The 21,341-nt window shown below is 49.8% G+C and overlaps 1 protein-coding gene across 2 annotated transcripts; it reads right to left on the bottom strand.

Annotated features, from left to right (window-relative positions):
* Positions 1 to 5,684: 5,684 nt before the first annotated feature.
* TMEM38A (transmembrane protein 38A) lies at positions 5,685 to 21,278 on the bottom strand. 2 transcript variants are annotated; one of them, XM_028521158.2, is made up of 6 exons: positions 20,293 to 20,478; positions 11,378 to 11,534; positions 10,942 to 11,126; positions 9,839 to 9,926; positions 8,046 to 8,163; positions 5,685 to 7,303 (listed from the first exon to the last, which is right to left on the bottom strand). In XM_028521158.2, the coding sequence occupies exons 1-6, from the start codon at positions 20,414 to 20,416 to the stop codon at positions 7,064 to 7,066; spliced, it is 912 nt and encodes a 303-aa protein (XP_028376959.1). In that variant the 5' UTR covers positions 20,417 to 20,478; the 3' UTR covers positions 5,685 to 7,063. The 2 variants fall into 2 exon arrangements, with proteins under 2 accessions (XP_028376959.1, XP_035888392.1); XM_036032499.1 differs by lacking the exon at positions 20,293 to 20,478 and adding an exon at positions 20,671 to 21,278 and having other exon boundaries at positions 5,688 to 7,303.
* Positions 21,279 to 21,341: the final 63 nt, after the last annotated feature.

Raw genomic sequence — 21,341 nt, 5'->3', positions numbered from 1 at the left:
TGTGGTCTCCATCTGGAATACTCTCCAAGACATCTTCTAATCCTTCCTGTGTATTTCAAGGTCCCAGACAAATCTTTCTCCTCCAGGACACCCTCCTCGACTCTCCACGACCCCTCGGAGTCCCTGTGACACTTCCTTTCCTCTCTCAGGGCATTCCTTAGGAGCAACCTAAGGAATCTCTACCTCCCTAGGGCGGAACCCAGGGACAGACATGGTGAGCCTCAGCAAGTGTCTGCTGAATGAATTCATGTCTACTCTAATGTTAAAATAGACTCAATATTATTTGAGTCCCCTCAAGTTCATATGATAAAACCCTAACCCTCAACATGACAGCATTTGGAGGTGGGCCTTTGGGAAGTGATTAGTATTAGATTAGATCATGAGAACGGGGCTTTCCTGATGAATGTTCTCATGAAACAAGGAGACAGAGAAGGACCTCTCTTTGCTCCCTGCCACGTGAGGTTACAAGAAGAAGACGGCCAGAAGCACAAACCAGGAAGACAATGCTCTCCAGATACTGGATCTGCCAGTACCTTGATGTTGAACTTCCCAGCCTCCAGTGTTTAAGACACCCAATCTATGGTCATTTGTTATAGCGATCTGAAAGGACCAAGACACCCGACTGATCATGGTCTGTTTTAATAGAGGAAACATGGACACTTGAGGGATGGTGAGATCCCCTTTGCAATGTGGCGCAGAGTCAGATACAGCTCTCTTGGCTTTACCTAGTTATTGTACTGTCTATTTCTGCTATGAATGATCATATATTTAGATTTGGAAAGAGTTAAAAATCATCCAGTCCAGGGGTGGGCAAACTTTTTCTACAAAAAGCCACAGTCAATATTTTCAGCTATGCAGGCCAGACAGTCTACTTCGATGACTTCATTCTGCTGCTGGAGGTTGAAAGAGGCTACAGACACTATGTAAACAAATGAGTGTGGCTGTGTGCCAATAAAATTTTATTTACAAATTCAGGCAGTGGGCCAGATTTGGCCCTTAGGCCATAGGTTACCCACCATTGACCTGGTCCAACATTTTCATTTAACAAAGAGACATTCACCCAGAATCACTTGGCAAGTTAGGAGCAAAACCAGAACTCACTCTCAGGCCTGCCAACATCCTGCCTTTGTGCCTGCACTTTGATCTCTCAGACGACTTCCAGGGGCTCAATTACAGGTTCATTTCCTCCGCTAATTGAGCTGGGAATTTTTCCAGATGCCTCCAGGCAGGTACCAACCGGAAAGTACAAGGTAAATACAGTTATAACCACCCACATCTGTGGTAACTGTTGGATGGTGTCCTCACCCTTGCTGAGCACCTGCTCAGCGTCAGACACTCTGCTGACCTCTTCCCATGTGTGTGTCTCATGCCTCCCTAAAGAGATTCAGAGAAGTGAGTGTAAAGGGAAAGCATGGGCTTTAGAAGAAAATAGGCCTGGACTCTAAGCCCACCCCACTGTTAGCTTTCCAAGTTGATTTACTGCTGAGCCTAATGTTTTTTCCATAAAAAGACTCACCTAAAGGCATCCGATCTGTAACACCTACTTATGTGCCTGGCATGTTACAAGCACTTAATGGAAATTTCTAGGTTCATCTGTGGTCTGGATTTGCTTATGAGGCATGGTGGGCACCTCTGAAGGCAGTCCCTGTGGATCCCCTAGCCATCAGTGTAGGGGCCTGGGATTTGCTTCTAAGGAAAGAATGCAACAGAAGTGATGGGCCGTGGGGCCTCAAAACGTTAAATAAAGAATTACCATATGATCCAGAAATTTCACTTTTTGGTGTATATCCAAAAGAACAGTAAGCAGGGTCTCAAATGCATACCCTTGCACGCCTGTGTTCCCAATAGCATTATTCACAACACCGGAAAGGTGGAAGCGGCCCAAGTTCTATCAGCTGGTGAACGGATAAACAAAATGTGTGTATCCACACGATGGAACATTAGTCAGCCTTAAAAAGGAAGGGGATTCTGACATATACTCTAATACAGATGAACCCTGAGGACATTATGCTGAGTGAACGAAGTCTATCAGGAAAGGACGAACACTGTGTGACCCCACTCACCTGCGGCTCTAGAGGTGTCAGATTCACAAAGACCGGAAGCGGAAGGGCGGGTGCCAGGGGTGGGGCAGGCGGGGTGGGGGTGGTTGGTGTTTGAGGTTCGGAGTTTTAGCTTTGAGAGCTGTAGAGAATTCCTGAGCTGGACAGTGGGGATGGCAGTGCAACAAGATAAACATACCTGTTACCGCTGGACTGTGTATATTTAGAAATGGTTAAGGTGGTGAATTTTATGTTGTATATTTCACAATAATAATGAAAGAATCTTTCAGTTCATGACCCAAGAAGCTACCGAGCATGACCGCTGAAGCTAAAATTAGGCCAGACTTGAGAGGGCTCTCACACCTGCAGAGGGCGCAGGGTCAGCCTGCCCCGCCAATCATCCCCAACCAGCCTGCCGTGGGCTTGCCCACCCTCTTTCCTAAATAGGCCAGGAGGCTATTTTGGTACAGTCTGTCCTCTCATAAAATGAGATCTGAGAACATTTGTGCTGGAAGGCAGGGAGCCAGCTTATCGCCAACACCCACCGGTCGCTGTGAGCCCAGGCAGTGCTACGGGTCCTCCCTGAACTGGGCCTGGTGATCCAGTCCAGACCTCCGTCTGGGCCAAGGGCTTTCCAGCCACTCCTGCTAGTTATCCCAGGAGACCAAGGCTCGAAGGAGAGTTACCTGCCCAATGCCACACACCTCGCAAGTGAAAAGCCAGGATGTGAACCGGTGTGAGAAACTTCAGCACATATTGTTTTATCCTTTTCATTTTGGATTAAAGTAGAATTCTCAGCATACAGTTCTGTGAGTTTTGACAAAGACACAGGTGTGGATGCCCTACCACAATCAAGACGCAGAACTGTTCTGTCACCCTTCCCAAATCCCCCTGGCCCCTCTTCACACTATCTCTCCTCCCTCCTCCAGCCCTGGCCCCCACTGACCTGTCTTCTGTGCCCACAACTTTACCTTTCCTAAACCGTCCTTGGGTGGGAGCCCACAGGATGAAGTGTGTCTGGCTCCTCTCACTTAGCAAATGCATTTGAGATTCATCCACTTTGTGGTATCAGAAGTGTGTTCTTTTTCATCACTAAGTAGTACTCCATTGCATAACAGGACCAACGTCCATGATGTTCATTCACTCGCCAGCTGATGAACATCTGGGATGTTTCTGCCTTTTGGTGATTACCATAATTAGCTTATTTCGCACATTTTTAATGTGACCATGAGCTTGTGTTTCACTTAGGAATGGGACTGGTGTGTTATATGGTAAGGTTTAACTTCATAAGAAACTGCCTGTTTCTCACCAGCGCTGTGTGTGTTCCATTTGCTCCACATCTTCAGCACACCTGGCACTGCCAGTGGTTTTTAAGGTTATTTATTTATTTACGTTTTAGAGAGGGGGGAGGGAGAGAGAGAAACATCAATCGGTTGCTCCTCTCACGCTCTCAACTTGGGACCTGGCTCACAACCCAGGCATGTGCCCTGACTGGGAATTAAACCGGTGACCTTTCAGTTTGTGGGACAATGCCCAGCCCACAGAGCCACACCAGTTAGGGTGGTTATGTTTACATGATCTGTCCTGAGCTGTGTTGCATTACTGTGCTAGGGCTGCCATCACAAAACACAGGGTGGCTTGAATAACAGAAATTTACTTTCTTACTGTTCTGGCACCTAGAAGTCCAAGACCAAGGTGCTGGCAGGGCTGGTGCCCTCCCCCAATCTTCTTGCTTTGTGTTTTTGTGGCCTCATCTCCTCTTCTTATGCACTAATTGTATTGAACTGGGGTCCATGCTAAAGGCCTCATTGGCACCTAATCATTTCTTTGAAGACCCTATCCCACATATTGTGATATTCTGAGGTACCAGAGCTTGGGATTTCAACATATAAACTTTGAGGGTGACACAATTCAGCCATGACAGATGTAAAGTGACATTTCATTGTGGTTTTAGTGTGTATTTCTAGTGACTAGTTGCTGTCCATATATTTTCTTTGGAGAACTGTCTGTTCAAATCTTTTGCTTAACTTTTTTCTTACTGAAGATTTTTTCCAGTTTGACTGAGGTGCCATAGCCCTACAGTAAATTGTTCATATCAATAAGTGTGTAATTTGATAAATTGTGATATACATAGACCTGCAATGCCATTACCATGATCAGGATGGTGAAAACATCCATCTTCCAGTTCCCTGGTGCTTTTTAAAAAACATTATTTATTGGAGAGAGAGAAATATCAATTTATTGTTCTACTTATTTATGCATTCACTGGTTGATTCTTGTATGTGCCCTGACCAGGGATCGAACCTGCAACCTCGGTGTATCAGGACAACATTCTAACCAACTGAGCTACCTGGCCAGGACTCCCCTGTGCTTTTTTGCCATCCCTCCTACCCACCTCCTCTGCTTCTTCCCAAGCACCCATCTATCAGCTTTCTGTTTCTAGAATTTTATATAATGGGATTCAACAATACGCATTATTTTTGGATGGCTTTTTTTTTCACCCATCACAGTACATTTGAAGCTCATTGATGCTATTGCATTTGCTTCCTTTTTATTACTGAGCAGGATTCCATTGGACCAGGCAGATATTCATCCACTCACCGTTTAGGAGTGTTTGTTTCCAATTTGAGCCTATTACAAGCAAAGCTGCTATGAACTTTTGCAGGCATGTCTTTGTGGGGACACATACTTTCATTTCTTCTGGGCAAGTGCCCAAGGGTGGAATGCTGAGTCATGGCAGGTGCACGTTTAACTTTTTAGGAAACTTCCAAACTGTCTCCCACAGGGGCTGTACTGCCCACAGTGCATGAGAGTTCCAGTTGCTCCACCTCCTTGTAAGCACTTGGTATGATCAATCTTCATAATTTTAGCCATCCTCATGGGTGTGAAGCGATACCCTCCCACCCATTTCCCTGATGGCCAAGGAGGTTGGGGGTCCCTTTGTGTGCTTATTTCTATGCTACCTATATATTCTCTATGGCAAAATGTCCACTCAAATCCTTTGCTCTTTTTAAAATTGGGCTGTTTGTTTTCTTATATTTATTGAGTTTTGAGAATTCTTTATATATTTTGGATACAATTCTTTTTTAAAAAAGATTTTATTTATTTTTAAGAGAGGGGAAGGGAGGGAGAAAGAGAGGAAGAGAAACATCGATTGGTTGCCTCTTGTATGTGGCCCAACTGGGAACTGAACCTGTAACCCAAGCATGTGCCCTGACCTTTCTGCTTTGCAGGAGGATGCCCAGCCAACTGAACCACACTGGTCAGGGCTGGATACAATTCTTTACCAGATATGTGACTTTCAAAGATTTTCTCCCAGTCTGTGGCTATCTTTTTCTATTAATAGAATCTTTCCTAGACTCTTAGCCACAAACCCCAACCACTCCATTATCACCCCTGTCTTTGAAGGAAAGGGACAACAACCCCCTGCCTTCCCAAGAAGCAAGCAGGCTTAGAAGAGCAGAGGTCTCATGACCTGCTGGTGGCAGAGAAAGAACTTGAACCCAGGTTGTTTAACCCCGAATCCCACAGCCTTCACCTGCAGCCACCATCTCCCACTGGTCATCAGGGCTGTCACGAGCCTCATTCCCCTGGAAACTCTGAGCATCTCCAAGAGAAGAGCAGGAATGAACTGGACAAGCCAACAAGGTTCTCTCACAACAGATATATTTGCTGACCCTTCATGCCGCCTTGGTGGATATGGAAGAAGACGAATTCAGGGCCTTACAGCTTCAGAATCCCCCCAGCTCCCAGGTATCACCAGATCAAGGCACTTTCCCAACAGCTGGGCAACACCTGGGACCCCAATAACCCCAAGCCAGTCTTAAAGCAGCTGCAGACCACTGCCCTGAGCACCCCCTGAGCACTGATGTGCAGAGGGCAGCCTCCAGCAGGCCTGGTCTGGGCCAAGCCCCACCTGGAATGGGCCATACTCAACCCATCCACCCCTCCCAGACATCCTGGTGACCTAGGATGAAATGAAGGTAGCTGGGAGGGGCCTTCAGCTGCCATACCCCTCGCTCACCCAAAAGCAAGTTCCCAGCCTGCCCAGCAGCAGCACAAGGCCTGGCAGAGTAGGCAGCAACATGGTTGTTGAATGACTGAATGAGTGGCAATGAAGAACGCTGGCATGAGGAAGGCCTGATGCTTCCAGGGTCCAACAGCAAGTGCTTGGAGCCCCAGGCAAAGCTGGACCTTGGAACTCACACCCACCCAGCTGCACTTCTTTGGATTATGGGTAGTCTGGAGCCAAGGATCAGAACAAGCCTTTCCCACCCCCCAAACTCTCAAGTCTGGCCTACATGTGTCTACGGAAGGCCTCCTTCACGCCAGGTAACATGAGGGTCTCCAGTCCACAAACACAAATGATCTAAAACGCAAAGCCGTTCTCAAGCACAGTGAACACCCGTCACGGGCTCTCCTCCTGACTGCATGGTGCTTCTGCGCTTGTGAGACAGGTATGCCTCCAGCCTCACATCAGCCCTTGTGTACAGAGGAGGGCCAGGGGACCCCATCACGTAGGTGGGGAATGCAAAGCTCCAAGAAGGAGGCACCTTGTCCCTTGCACACCCAGGAGGAGTCGGCAAGGAGACATGAAACTCTCAGCAGCCGCCTCGCAGGAGGTACTTAGGAATCATCCATCAAATGAATGAGTCTCAATGCTGCTTGAAATTTGGAGTCAAAACATAATTTTAGAGAGGAAGTAATAGAACCAAGAATATAACTGCCAGTGTATTTGGCTAGAGACACTGCCAGGATTCTGTGCACCCCCCAAAAAAATCTGTGACTCTATAGGGGTTCTGCAGAGAGGGACCCCCCATTCCTACAAACGCCCTTTACCCCCATATCTCATCTAACCCCTCACATCAGGCGTGGAGGGTAGGCTAATAGCCCCAGTTTGCAGATGGGGAAGTTGAGGCCTCAAGAGGGGACAGTTGAGCCCAGGACACCTCCCTACTCCTGACTCTGAGGGTTTTGGGTCCGGGTCTTCTCCCCAGCACCCGACAGGCCCGCTGGGCCACCCCCTAATCTGCCTTCTTGGTCTTCTTCTTCCTGGAGCCCTCACTCAGCTCCTCCTTGGACTTGGTGGCCATGGCTGAGTGCGGGGAGCCGGGCCCACTGCCACCGTGGGACCCTCCATGGGCCCCACCATGGTTGTCATGGTGATGGTCACCCCCCAAGGCTGTCCCAAACAGCACAGGACAGATGTAACCTTCCAGAACATCAAAAGGGGAACTGTGGGAGTGAGTGGCTGTCAGGAACACCTGAGGAGGGGTGAAAGGGGGACAGGGAGACAGTGAGAGAGCCAGAGGAAGACGGAGAGAGAAAGCAAAGGAAGGGGGCGAGAGGGGAGAGAAGGTCAGCCAGGTCAAAGTCAGAGGTAGCCCAGACTCAGCCTTCTGGCTGCACACACTCCCACCCCCAGGAGGGTGACCAAGTGTCCCAGGATGTGGGACTTTTGGTGCCTGGAATCACTTGTTCCCTTTTGATGGTCCTTGTCCCGTTCCAGGGAGCCAGCAACTAAGCTCCCCAGCTCCGTGGGGGAGAGAGATCCCCTACAGAGCTGGGGAGTGAGAACACACCCTTCAAAACCCCCCTGGAGGGTGGGGTGACTCCAAGTCAAGGCCTAAAGATCAGACCTGCACCCCTGTTGGTCTAGCCCAAGTCCCCAGCATCCTGAGGGCGCCTTCCCCACACCCTGTCCCTCTGCTCTCCACGCCCAAGGCACGCAGCCCCAGACAGACCCTGCACACTCCTGCCCCCATCTTGCCTTTGCCTAGGCTGGGCCGTTTGCGGGGGAAGGACTTGATTCCTCACTCCCATCTCCACCTGTGGGGCGTTGCTCTCTTAGACCCTCTTCCATGCATGGACCTACTGGCCAGCTCCTACTAGCAAGCTCCTACCCTCCACACACTTAGGGCTCACCTTTCCAGAGGTTGCGAGTCCCAGCCCCGCCCCCCTCCCTGGGAGGTGTGTGTTGGCGTGAGTCAGGATAGGAAGGCTTACCTTACAGGACACCATGAACATGGTGAAGATAAAGATGAGACTGGCTTTGGACACCGGAAGCCAGCGGGTCTGCTGGAGAGTGAAGAGTATAGCTCCGTACAGGCTGGCCTTGGTGGGGCTGAAGAGGACAGCCATGGTTACTAAGAAGCACAACAGGGCTCAGGCCTGTGCACCTCTATCCCAGACCCCGTTCTTCGCCTCCGCCCAGCCAGCCCCAGCTCCCTCTGGCTTCTGAGTGTGAAATGGAAGATGCCCACATGGCACGGAGGAGGAGGTGGGGTCTCTCTGTGCAGTAATGGGTTAACTTGATTCAAAGAGGGATGTGGCCTTTGCCTCTGGATTCTGGGAGGTACCCTCTAAGCCCTGGGAATGTCCTATGTACAGGAGTTTCTGTTTACTTGGGGACTTGGGGTCACACCAGACAGTAACAGTGTGATTTAGGGTGGGGGTCTTGGGCCATGTGGTCTCAGCTCAGCTGCTGGAGGAATTGGAGGCTGACATCAGTCACGCGAGTGGACAGCTGTTTGTGTCACTGAGCGCCAGTAAAAACCCTGGACACCAGAGCCCAGAAGTGTGGTGGCTGGCCACATTCAATGCATACAGTCGCACATGGATACTGGGAGACACAGTCACCATCCACATAGCTCCACTGAGAGGGGACCAGGAGCTCAAGCCTCGTCTCTCCTGGATGTTGCCCCACATGCGTCTTACTTTTGCTCATTTGAATCTGTGCCCTTTTCCTGTAATAAACTGGAACCCTGAGTGAAAGGGCTGTGCCGAGTTCTGTGAGTCCTTCCAGCAAATCATCAAACCTGAGGGTGGTCTTAGGGACCCTCAAAGAGCACACTCCCCTAGGAGGTGGGATTACAACACACGGTTTTTCTTGACTTTCCTTTTCTTCATTGCAGACTAGGCTTCTAGGATTTTACCTTGTTGCAAGAGACAGACCCACAACTCCTGTTCCTGGTATCTCCCACTCAGTGCACATATTTGAACACGATGGTTCTAACTGATATTTCCCGAGCACTCATCAGGCACCAGGGTGGGGGTATGTCTGTGGGTCCATGGAAGCCTCACCCTCAGCTCATGAGGTGGGAGCAGAATCTGAGAGTGGAAGCCACCCGCCTGCTTAGCAGCAGGCGGTGCAGCTGTCTGAGGCCCACCTCTCGGCCAGTAAATTGGGCGTGGGATGAAATGAGATAAAACCACATTTTCCAAAGTGTAAAACAAGAGGTAATTTTCATTGGTCTATGGGTAGGCCTTTTAATTTTGTCATATTTGTCATTTTGTCATGGCTATAGTTTTACTTATTGTAGATTGGGAGAAAATTTTACTAGCCCAGATCTGTGAAGTCTTTTGAAAATGTATTAGGCCAAATGCAGTGTGGGGTTCTGGGTCAGGTCCTGGATGTCGCAGTTTGACTCTGCCCGCTACTTCCCACTTTTAGCTCCAGCCACATTTCCACCCACCGCTTACTCCTGCCCTGCAGAACCAGGCAGAATTGTTCTTTTTTCCTGACTTGACAGTCGGCAGAGGTGATGGCCTATGTCCAGAGGCCCCTTCTTTGCCAGAAAACTCTTATACATTCTTCAAAACCCAGATGAACGATCTCATCTCCTTATATCTCTGCCTGCCCTTCCCCCTAGGCAGAGTTTCAGTTTCCTCTCTGGATTTCCCCAGACGTGTCCTCTGGAAGTTTCTGAAGGCAGAATCCAGAGCTGAGACCTCCAAGTCACCAGAAGTATCAGGCCCAGGGGCACAGGAGGACCAGAGGAGGGGGATGGGGTACTCACAAGGACATGTGCAAGATCTCATTGGTCTCTGGCTTCCAGACCCCTCGGAGCAGCTGCTCGAAGTTGGACATGAGGGCAACCCCAGAGCCTAGGGAACAGGGTGCTTGTGAATGAGCCTGTCACCCCCAGTTTCCTTCTTGGCTGAATTCCCACAGCAGCAGACTCCCTGGCCCTGGAATCCTCCCCATAGGGACGACGAGCCCAGGGTATATGACGATCAGATACAGGTGAGGAAACACGCTCAGAGCGGGGAGAGTCTTGCCGAAGGTCACACAGCACATTGGGAGCAAAACAAGCATGAAGGAATTGAGCTGCTACCCCCCACCCCCGAAAGTCTTGGATGCTCTGGGCTGTCTACCCTGATGCTCCCAATCCAGGACCCTGAGCTGTGCACGAGGCTTGCAGAGTGCTCCCACCTTAGTGCTGGGGGCTCTCAATCTTTCTCAAGCCTCCTGCCCTCCGGGTGGCATGCTATACCCCTGGGAAATTAGCACAGCCTTGCCGGAGAGAGTAAGGAGACCCACGTGGAGACACAATGGTTAAATTTCAAGGCAGACCCTTCCCATTTATCCCACATGCACCCGCTAAGGGGGCTAGGATGCCCTCTCCAGGGTCAGCTGTATAACTGGGGTTCCCGAACCACCGCACCCGGGGTTCACAACTGAGGTGACTTTGCCTCCCAAGGAGGCATTTGGCCATGTCTGGAGACATTTTTGGCTGTCACGACTTGAGAAGGGCTGTGCTGCCGGTGGGTGGAGGCCAGAGCTGCTGCCCAACACCTGACCATGCAGAGGACAGCCCCCACCACAGATAGTGACCCAGCCCTGAATGTCAGCGGTGCCACAGCTGAGAAACCCTGCTTGAGGTATCAGCTGTGGTATCAGGTATCAACCCAGCTTGAGGTACCTTGGACAGTTAAGTTCCTGGAAGAAACTTCTCATCTGCTCTAAGGTGTCGGCTAAGGGGAGCCTGGACTTCGGCAGCAGCCCTGACACCCCTTAGCCCGGAGCAATGGCTGTGCCAGGGTGCCTGATATGTACCATTGAACAGGGGTTTGCAACTGGGCAATTTCCCATTGCCATTGTCACAGTCCCATTATTTACCTTTAACCCAGCCAGTGGCGATCATGACGAACCACCCGTGGTGGTAGTGGTGATGTGCATGGTGGATGCCCACGGCGATCTTGCGCACTCTCACCACCTCCTTCATGGCCACAAAGATGAGTTTCACAGGCAGGAAGCAGACACACTTGTAAAAGAGGTCCATGGGGCAGAAGAAAATCAGGTACCTTCAGGGACAGAATGCTGAGCATCAGGGGGGAGACAGATTCTGGGGGCCCCTGGGAAGCAGGGTTGTATCCAGACCCCTCCTCCCCATATGCCTATTATCACAATAGCGCTGGGCCACAGAGGGCGGTGCCTTCAGGGCCACTGTGGAGGTCCTGCTGCTGGGTCCCAGTGCCCCCCACCTCCCTGGTGGATGGGGCACCCCTGCCTGCCAGCTCTGCTCCCCCACGCTCTGCCAGCCTGAGATGCTCACCAGACGGCCGAGGCCAGCAGGACGCTGGAGTTGTTGCTGAAGTAGTCGATCAGGGGCTCCCCGAGGAGCAGATCAGCCAGGATGTAACTTCCGAAGCAGTGCAGCATGGCGCACAGCCAGGACACCGTGGGGTGGCGGCGGGACAGCTCCACTGCTCCTGGGGGGTGGGGGAGCGGAGGAAGGGGCGGCATCCTAAAGCACCGCACTTGTCTTTTTGTGACTGGTTTATTTCAGTCAGCATACTGTCCTCAATTTTCATCCATGTTGTAGCATATGTCAGAATTTCCTTCCTTTTTAAGGCTGAATAATATTCCAGACAGACACAGAGAAGGTGTTGTGAGTTGAACTGTTGTGTTCAAAACGACATACTGATGTCCTAACCCCTGGTGCCTGTGAATGTGACCTCTTTTGGAAATATTAAGATGAGGTCATTAGGAGGGCATTGCATTGCTCTAATGCAATGCCTCCTGTCCTTATACAGAGCAGAGATGTGGGGGGCACCGTGAACATGGGGCAGAGACTGCGAGCTACAGCTGTGAGCCCCCAGACAGCGAGGATGCTAGCCACCTCCCGAAACCAGGAAGAGGCCTGGGAAGATTCCTCTCTAGAAGCACTGTGGAGAGAAACTGGGGAGAGAGCACGGCCCCACTGCCACCTTGACTTTGGACTTCTGGCCTCTAGAACTGTGAGATGACACATTTGTTATTTTAAGCCACCCAGTTTGTGGTACTTTGTTACGTGAACCTCAAGAAATTCATATAGAAGGTCACGTGAAGATGGAGGCAGAGACTGACGCCGCGTGTCTGCGAGCCAAGGAATGCCAACAATTGCTAGCAACACCAGAAGTCAGAAGCTTGGGAGGATCCTCCCCTACAGCCTCCAGAAGGAACCAATCTCCTGACACCTTGACATTGGACTTCTGGCCTCCAGAACTGTAAGAGAATAAATTCCTGTTTGACCACAAATAACTGAAAGTACAAAAAAGAAAAACCGCAAATGGAGGGTGGGGGGAGGAACTACTGTAGTTACAGATACATGGGCAGTGGTGAAGGTATGAACACAGTGGCAGGAACGCTGCAGGCTGATTCTGGGATGGTGGTCACATCTAGAGAGGGAGAGAGGGCAAGGGGCAGGGTTGGCTGTGTCTCACTGTATTTAAAAAAAAGCATATTTGAGGCAAATCTATGTTCATATCTGTTAAGTCTGAGTGGAGGGGACAGAGGTGACTGTAGTATTTATTGCATTTGAAATATTTAGTCGTCAAACCCAGAAAAAACAAGAGCATCCCCACCCCCCCCAAAAGGGGGTAAGCAGAAAGGACATGGGTTGCTCCCCTGCCTCTCTGCATGAGGGCCCCGCAGCCCGCACAGAGCCCCCTCTGGGGTCCTTACCGCCTGCCCCTCCCTGACGGCTGTGGACGAGGGTTCAGGAACAGGAGGTCTCACTGCCTTGGGCGGGCAGTGGGGTGTTCCATACTGTTCTATCTGTAAGGACCCACCATAAATTTCCAGAAGACTCTTAAAAGTCCATGTTCATGATTCACAATCACCGAAAGGTGGAAACAACTCCAGTGTCCGTCAAATGACAAACAGCTACAAGCCGTGACACACCCACAGAGTGGACATCAGTCAGCCAAAAAAGGAATGAAGTCTTTATTGGGGTGCTCACTTTGTAAGGTATACAGATGTCTCATCACTATATTGTACGCCTGAAACTGATATCATGTTGTATGGCAACTGTATATGGAAAATAAATTTTTTAAAAAAGGAATGAAATCTTGATAGATACTACAACATGGATGAATCTTGAAAAACATGCTCAGTGAAAGAAGCCAGACAGAAAAGGCCATACATTGTACGATTCTATTTATATGAAATGTCCTGAACAGGAGAATCCGTGCAGACAGAAAGCAGGTCAGAGGTGGCCAGGGACCGGAGGAGGGTAATGGGGAGGGACTGCTGGTGGGGACAGGGTCTTCTTTTGGCATGATGAAAATGCCCTAGACCTTCTGTACCACGTGTAGGTGGAACTGTATATGTGGCATTTTGTGTTTGACTCTTTCACTGAGCATAATATTTTTAAGAGTAATACTCATTTTTACTGTTGTATAGTATTCCGTCATAGAAATAGGCCATGGGTTATTCACTCATTCTCTTGCTACACGTTTAACAATCGGAAAGCATGCCTAATAAAAGCTGTTTTAGAGGAGGTCATCACCACACTCCCCTTTCTCTTGGCCATCCCCCCAACTAACCCTGTGATCTTGGACAAGCTGTTTTCCCCTCTGCTTCCCTTTCCTTCTGTCAGGTGCAAGCCCTTAGCCCCTTCTTTGCCCAACTCCTGTAACAACGGCTGGGACTGAATTTTCCCTCCTCAGCCTCACCATGGAGTTACCAGCACCATGTGCATCGTGTCCCTGCCCTCGGGTCGTCCCAAGTCGAAGCATTTACCAAGGGAGGGACTAGGGGCTGAAGAAAGCAGAGTGTTCTCTTCTCAGAGTGCTGCCCGCAGAGCGATAATCCTTCAGAGCAGCTGGTGGGTTCTGCAGGGAGCGGGTCAGGTGAGGCACCCATGCTTTGCAGAAATGGATACCTCTGCATTTAAAAATAACCCTCAGGGGCTGAATTCTTTCCAGGGCTTTTCTTGTGCCCTCTGAGGCTACCCCAGAGGCTGAGACTGGGGAGGGGCAGGGAGCCTGGGTTTTGCAGGACTAAAGCGCTGTGTTTTTATACCAGGGATGAGTCCTAATTTTTAAAAAAATCACATGCCTGGGTTGTCGGCTCTGCTGCTCATTCGGGCGTGGCCTTGGGCAAACACTGTTCCCTTCCCAACCTCAGTTTCCTCTGCTGTCAAAAGAGAATGAGCCCTCTTCACTGAGTTGTACTGATGACTCAAGGCAAGGTACCTGATAATCATTAGCTTCTCATCATTGTCAATACGCTCCTGGCAGTCCTGGAAGGACAGGAAGAGTCTCCCCATTGCCAATGGGAAGACTGAGGCTTTTGGAGACAACCTGCCCTGAGGACCCACAGCAAGGCAATGGCTGGGACATTGTCCCCCTAGCTCCTTCCCTTTGCCACACTCCTTGGTTTGGGAGCAGCACGCAGAAGCAGCAGAATATAGGTTTCAGCCCCTGGTTAGCCACCAAAGTTCCCCCCCCCTCTTGCCGGCTTCAGTTTACTCATGTGTATAACAGGGCTGCTGTCTAGAGTGACTGACCATCCCAGTTTGCCTGGGACCTGGGAGTTCCTGGGACAAGGGACCTCGGGTTCTTGTCTTGGGCAAATTTGGGTGACTTGGTCACCCCACTGCACCCATGAGGATGAAAAGAAATTGCTGAGCGCCTAGCAGTTATGCGAGAGTTATTCCTGGAACTGAGCTGAAATGGAAAGTACCTGTGGGCGTAAATTCTAGTGGATGAATTTATAAAAATCAGCTCTGCCTCAGGAGGGAGGAGGAACCCCAGTCAGACGCTGAGTTCTAGCCTCGGTGGGCTCCACGGCCTTCCCTCCCGGCGTGCAGTCTGTGATGGCGACGGCAGGGGCCAACCAGGAGGCTCCCGGGGCACTTTCAGCGCTGCCCCTCCTTCAGTGCCGTTTAGTCTGAGGCCTACAGATGAGGTGAACTGACGGTCTCTCTGCTGCTCTCCCCAAGTCTTTGAGAACAGCTCTCTGCCTCAGTTTCCTTCCCTGTAGAAGGAGTTGGTAGTCCCTACCTTGCAAGGTTGTAGGATGAGCAGCACCAGCCTCAAAAAAGCTTTCAGTTCAAACCAGAGATCCAGGGATTGTTCTTAGTGCACACGGAATTTTTTAAATGTTCAAACTGCAACTAAGATATCCTTCGGTAGGTGATAATTAAACTGTGGTATAGCCATACCATGGAATATCACTTAATACTAAAAAGAAATGAGCTATCAAGCCACAAAAAAACACAGAAGAAACTTAAATGCATATTAGTGAAAGAAGCCAGTTTGAAAAGAATACGGACTGTATGAGTCCAATTCTATGAAATTCCAGAAAAGGTAGAACCATGAAGACAGTAAAGAGATCTGGGGCTGGTGGGAGTTCAGGGTGGGGGGTGAGGGGGAGTGATGAAGAGGTGGAGCACAGGGGATTTGGGGGGCAGTGAAACTATTCTGTATGATACCATATAGTGAATACATTTGTTGAAACTCATAAATGTACAACACCAAAGATTCCTAATGTAAACTAGAGACTGGTTGATGATGACGTTGACAATCTATGATAATGGTAACCTGATAATAACGACATCGGTAATACTGTTGGTTCACTGATTGTAACAAATGGGGGAAGGCTACATGTGTGTGGCGGTGGTAGTCAGTGAGCAGTGGAAACTGTAGTTTCAGCTTAATTTTGATCTGGATGTAAAATGGCTCTAAAAATAGTCAATTAAATTAAAAAGAGAGAGAGGGAAGAGAGAAAGTGTTCTAACAGCCAAATCACATTTCCAGCATCCCTTGAAAAACCAGTTCTGGTGGTTCCAGGCCCAACCAGGTGCAGATGAGCCTGCCTGGATCTCACCTGGGCACGGTCCCCACCTGGCTGGTTTATTGCTTCCTGTATATCATCGGCCTGGCCCTCAGAAGCACCTTCAGGGGCATCCAACCCAAGGCCTGCGGGCCACACAGGGTGGCTATGAATGCAGTTCAACACAAAATTGTAAATTTCCTTAAAACTTTTTTTTTGCTTATCAGTTTTCCTTAGTGTTTATGTATTTAATGTGCGGCCCGAGACAACTCTTCTTCTTCCAGTGTGGCCCAGGGACGCTGAACGGTTGGATACCCCTGGAGATCAATGGTTCTCAATTCAAAGCAAAAATCTGGGACAATGGTAATGTATGGGGATATTTTTGGTTGTCACAATGGGTTGTGATACCAGCATCCAGTGGGAGGAGATCAAGAATGCTGCAAAACATCCCAAAATGCACAGGACTGCCCCTACTGCAGAGCATGGTCTGACCCTAACATCACTAGTGCTGCGGTTGGGAAACCCTGGGCCAGAGAGCCAGCTCTCATCTGGGGAATTTTAAAGCACTTGAAACTAATATGATATTGCATTGGGTTGGCCAAGTTCATTTAGTTTTTTCCATATGATGGCTCGAGCTGTGCTTAATTGTCTTTAACTTCATTCAAAACAATTGTGTTACATTGTATATTGTGACAGCTGTCATATCAACTGTGCACTTAAAAAAAACATCAATTGGTGAATTTTAATGCAGCCATTTTAATATTGGAGATGGAAGAAAATATGCAACATTTTCAGTGTATTATGCTTTATTATTTCAAGAAAGGTAAAAATGCAACTGAAATGCAAAAAAAAAAAAGATTTGTGCAGTGTATGGAGAAGGTGCTGTGTCTGATGGAACACATCAAAAGTGTTAAAAGTGGTTAGTGAAGTTTCTTGGTACTATTGACATTTTGGCCAAATAATCTTTGCTATGGGGCTGTCTTATACACTGGAAGATGTATAGCAGCACCCCTGGCCTCTACCCACTAGAAGCCAATGGCAGGAGATAGCTGACACACTCAAAATATCCAAACCAACAAAGTTATTGGTGAAAATGAAAAATGTGTCTTTTATTTTATGGAAAAAAACTAAATGGACTTTTTAGCTAACCCAATATGCCAACTACAATTGAAAGGTACATTTTAGAAAATGTTTAAGTGGTGTGATAAGATAAAAGCATTTTAGCCCTGGCTGGTATGGCTCACTGGGTTGAGCACCAGCCTGCAAACCGAAGGGTCTCAGGTTCGATTACCAATCAGGGCATGTGCCTGGTCTGTGAGCCAGGTCCCCAGATTTGTGAGAGGCAACTGATTGATGTATCTCTTGGACAATGATGTTGCTCTCCCTCTCTTTCTCCCTCCCTTCCTCTCTCTCTAAAAATAAATAAATAAAATCTTTTTTAAAAAGTAAATATAAAAAACCATTTTATAAAACACATTTTATTGGCAAAAGTATAGGAATAGACATATTTCAATTTTCCCAGTTCAAAAAAATAAACCACTGATGCTAGTGCTAACCCCAGTGGTTCTGATTTAAATAACAGAGGGGCGCTGCCTGGACAAGAGGAGTTTTAAAAGCTCCACAGGTGGGTCTAATCTAAGGACCACTGGTCTGAAAAGTTCTTTGGATGGATCAGGCTTAAGGTAACTATGATTGTAATTCACTTATTCCTTCATTCCTTCAATCATGCAGCCAAGCACCCACTGCTTCCTCCTGACTTCTTGCATAGAGCTGGGTGTCCTGGAAGTGAACCAGACCCAAGCCCCCAGCCCCATGAATCAGCTCCTGGTTTAACAAGGAGCTCCAGCCTCTTACAGTTCATCACTTCTCAAATGTCAGTGTGCTGATGGGGACCTTATTCAAATGCAGGTCTGGGTGGGGGTGGGACTGGCATTCTGCATGTCTTAACCAGCTCCCAGGGGACACAGATGTTGGGGTCCACTTTGAGGACCCCACTCCAAGCTTTGTCCTCATTCTCAGGAAAGCATACCCCAGAAAATGCCTGCATCCCAGGAAACACAGCATTCCCTCGCTGCCTTAAAAATAATTGTAAGTACCTTTCCCAAGTGCGTTAGACCCTAGCAGTTCTCAGTGGATCTCAGTAGATCTTCACAACAGCCAGGAAAGGGAACCCTGGGCTATTTTACCAATGAGCCCATTTCACAGAGAGCAAACTGAAGCTCATGGAGACTTCATAAGTAGCCTATGCTACAGGCAGAATCACTCCCAATTTAAAGATTTTCCCTTAAAGGCAACTCGGTTCTCTTCTTTGAGAGTACTACCTGTGCAGGGCCCCACATTCGGTTTGCTGTTCTGCCGTCACTGTCTAGAAATTCTTAATCTCTGAATAAGGAACTCTGCAGATTCTGAAGCTGCTCCTGCAATCAGCACATGGATTCTGTGAGGAAACCTTTACAGAGAGGCTTAGCAGGACCACCAAACTGGGGGGCTAACAGCTAAGTCCAACACCTCCCTTTTCTAAGGGAGAAGCAAGTATCCCAGAGTAATCCTAGTAATTCCTGGGGTCAAGCAGGCCTAGGTTGGAATCCCAAGGCCAGCATCCACCAGCCACAGGACTAGAAGCTCATTGCTTATGTAAATTAGCTTAGCCTCTGTTTCCTAATTTCCCCAGTTACAAAAGGAGGAGGTTGAAATGGGCAGAGGTTCTCAACCTTGGTAGCAGACAGCAATCACTGGGGGAGGGGAACTTCAAACATAAGGATACTAGAGCCCGTTATCAGATATTCTGAATCAATCGGAGGGTTTTGGAGCCCCTGGGAGGCTCTAACGTGCAGCTAGGGTGAGAACCGTTGAACTCTCTCAATGTTCAGGAACCTTCAGTTCCTGCACTCCCTGCACTTCCAATTCAGAGGACTTACTCTGCAACTCAGTAGGAATGTCCTGACCCCTCCTGCATACTCCCAGCCAGCCTGGAGGCCCCTTTCCTCCAGACACCTGTGTCCTACATTCCTAGGAGGCTCCTGCTGCACCGTTTGAGATTTCCCAAGGTGTTCTGGGTTCTGTACTTGTCTTGGGAATGGCCTGAGTCACCAGGCAGAAAACACAGCCCCGAAAATACAGCCCTGTGTTCATCTTACGGCAATACAAAGATTATTTTGCTTTGCAAAGTAACTGCTGTACAGAAAAGCTTTTCAAAAAAATAGGCTCTGGCTTGCAGGTTGGCAAAAATAAAACTGAACAAAACACTTGGCAAGCAGCATATGATCTTATTTGCATACATTCATAACTCTGGGGGTATCAATGCAGAGAAGAGGGGTCTTGAAAGGGTGGCCACCACATCAGCTGTAATCCTCTCTTTTTTTCCTTTGTGCTTTTCGGCTTGATTTTAAAATATACAGGACCACCTATTTTTATAATTTAAAAAAGCTATTTCTATTATGAGAAGAGAATATGGGGTGATTTACATCTAAGGGGGAGAAATGGTCACAAAGTTTTGGGTGACCTTTTTTCTAAAGCTTAATTCTACTGCCCATTTCATTTAGTTTGCTGGTGTACTAGAATAATTAGAATACTAGGAGTATGAGGAATGTTCAGTGAACCTTGTATAAAAATAGAACACATTTTGTGGAGGCCATTTACCCTCATTTTAAAAATGTATGTGTGTTTATATCCTAGAAACTGGGTCTTCCCCTCTGCTATTCTCCATGGGGGTCTGGAGCTGGTGGGAGAAGGCTGACCCCAAATCACCCAGTCTCAGGGCCCATTCTGCTCAGTAAATGGAAAGGATTGGGACCAGGGCTAGAGGAATTCCCGCACGGAGAGGAGATCCAGTACAGCCTCGCTGAGGGGAAGGTAGCCCCTTGGCTGCAGCGGGGAGGGGGCACTGGTGTCACTTTCTCTGAACCTGACCCCAGCACAACCGGTCCTTATATAGACACTCAGCTGCCGCTCCTGCTCCCTAGCCAAGGGCAAGGAGGGAGGTCACTGCTGCGGGCGGCCGAGACATCTGCGGAGCCCGCATCGCCCACCCCCGCCTGCATCTTCACCACGATTTAGCCCCTCCCCGAACTTCATACGACCCTCCACTACTAGGACCCCTGACCTTCTCTCCCTGCCCCCTCTCCAACACCTGTTCCCCTTCCTCTGAACTATCACGTTCCTCTCCTTCCCTCCAGCCCTCATCTCCTTCCCTTTCCCCAGCCCTAACATCTCAGGGGTCTTCTTCACTTCTTGCCCTCCCTCACGTTTCTCCCTCCTGCAAATCCCGGTACTGGAGAACCCCACGATCCCATCACTTGCCTGTCTGCTCTCCTGAACCTGTCCTGGGAGCTCTCTCCCCAATAATCCAGGGCTTCCTGCTCCTCGCTCCCCCCCCCCCCCATCCTCGCCCGCGATGCCAGCCCTCTCCAAACCCCTGCTCTGACTCACCTGGCTCATACTTGAGGTAGAGGATGGAGACTATGAAGTAGCTGAGGTCGAAGACGGGGAACAACGGCACTCGAGAGAAGCTGAGCGCCAGCTCTCCCAGGCTCAGAGCAGACAGCAGCTCCATGGCGTGCGCCCGGTCCCACCCCAGCCCCCAGCCCGGAGCGTCCCGCCGCCCGCGGCTCGGCGACTGCGCCCCCACCGCTCGGCCCGCCCCTACCCTCCAGGCACCGCCCTCAACCCGGCCCGGAGCGGGAGGAGGGGCGACAGCTGTCGTGAGGCAGTCCTGTCCCAAGGAGCCTGGCCAGTCAAGTGTCCCTTACTTTGCCCCTCCTCTGGGCCATCACGACCCCACTCAACCTAAAGAGGCGGGGTGCTCACCCTTGTGGAGTGAGTTGGGCCGGTGAACCGTCCATTTGGGAAGAGGTCCCTCAGGCACGCAGCCCACCCAGGTGGGACGAATTAGTCAGGACCACGTCCAGATGGGGCTCGATGAGGACCCACGTCATCTGCGGAGCCCTCGGATCAGGACCTCCATCCCCTGTGGAGCCTGATTAGTGGAGAACTCCATCCTCCCGTACCCTGAAGGTGGTCCCTTCACTCATTCTCTGTGCAGCTGTCATTACCCTAGTCTGTGAGGCTCAGTAAGTCATGACCTCTGTCCCCCACGGGGACTTCCGTCCTCCAAAGAGACCGCTCGGTAGGGATGCCCCGCCACTGGTAACGGGGATTCCCGCCTCTTAGGGAGCCCCGAAGGACCCTCCCTAGTCAGTTGGGGCGTCCATGCCCGGGAGGACCCACTGCATCAAGACCCATTCCCTTGTGCAGCTCACTACTCAGGGGCCCCGTTTCTTTAGAAGACCCAGATGACACTCCAGAAGAAAAAGCCACAGCACTGCTTCTACAGCGGGTGGGTCACTCTGGCAGTGCGACACGCCTCCAGTGAGTGACCTAATCCCGTCTCTAGATGGTCCCTCCCGTCGGAGACGTCACACGCCCGCCCTGTCTTACTCCACTACGCTCTCAGTCTCTCCCGCGAGTACCGGCGCTAC

Source organism: Phyllostomus discolor, chromosome 8, assembly GCF_004126475.2.
Source record: "Phyllostomus discolor isolate MPI-MPIP mPhyDis1 chromosome 8, mPhyDis1.pri.v3, whole genome shotgun sequence".
NCBI lineage: Eukaryota > Metazoa > Chordata > Mammalia > Chiroptera > Phyllostomidae > Phyllostomus > Phyllostomus discolor.
Note: the sequence above shows the minus strand (reverse complement) of the source record. Positions and strands in the feature narration are given on the sequence as shown.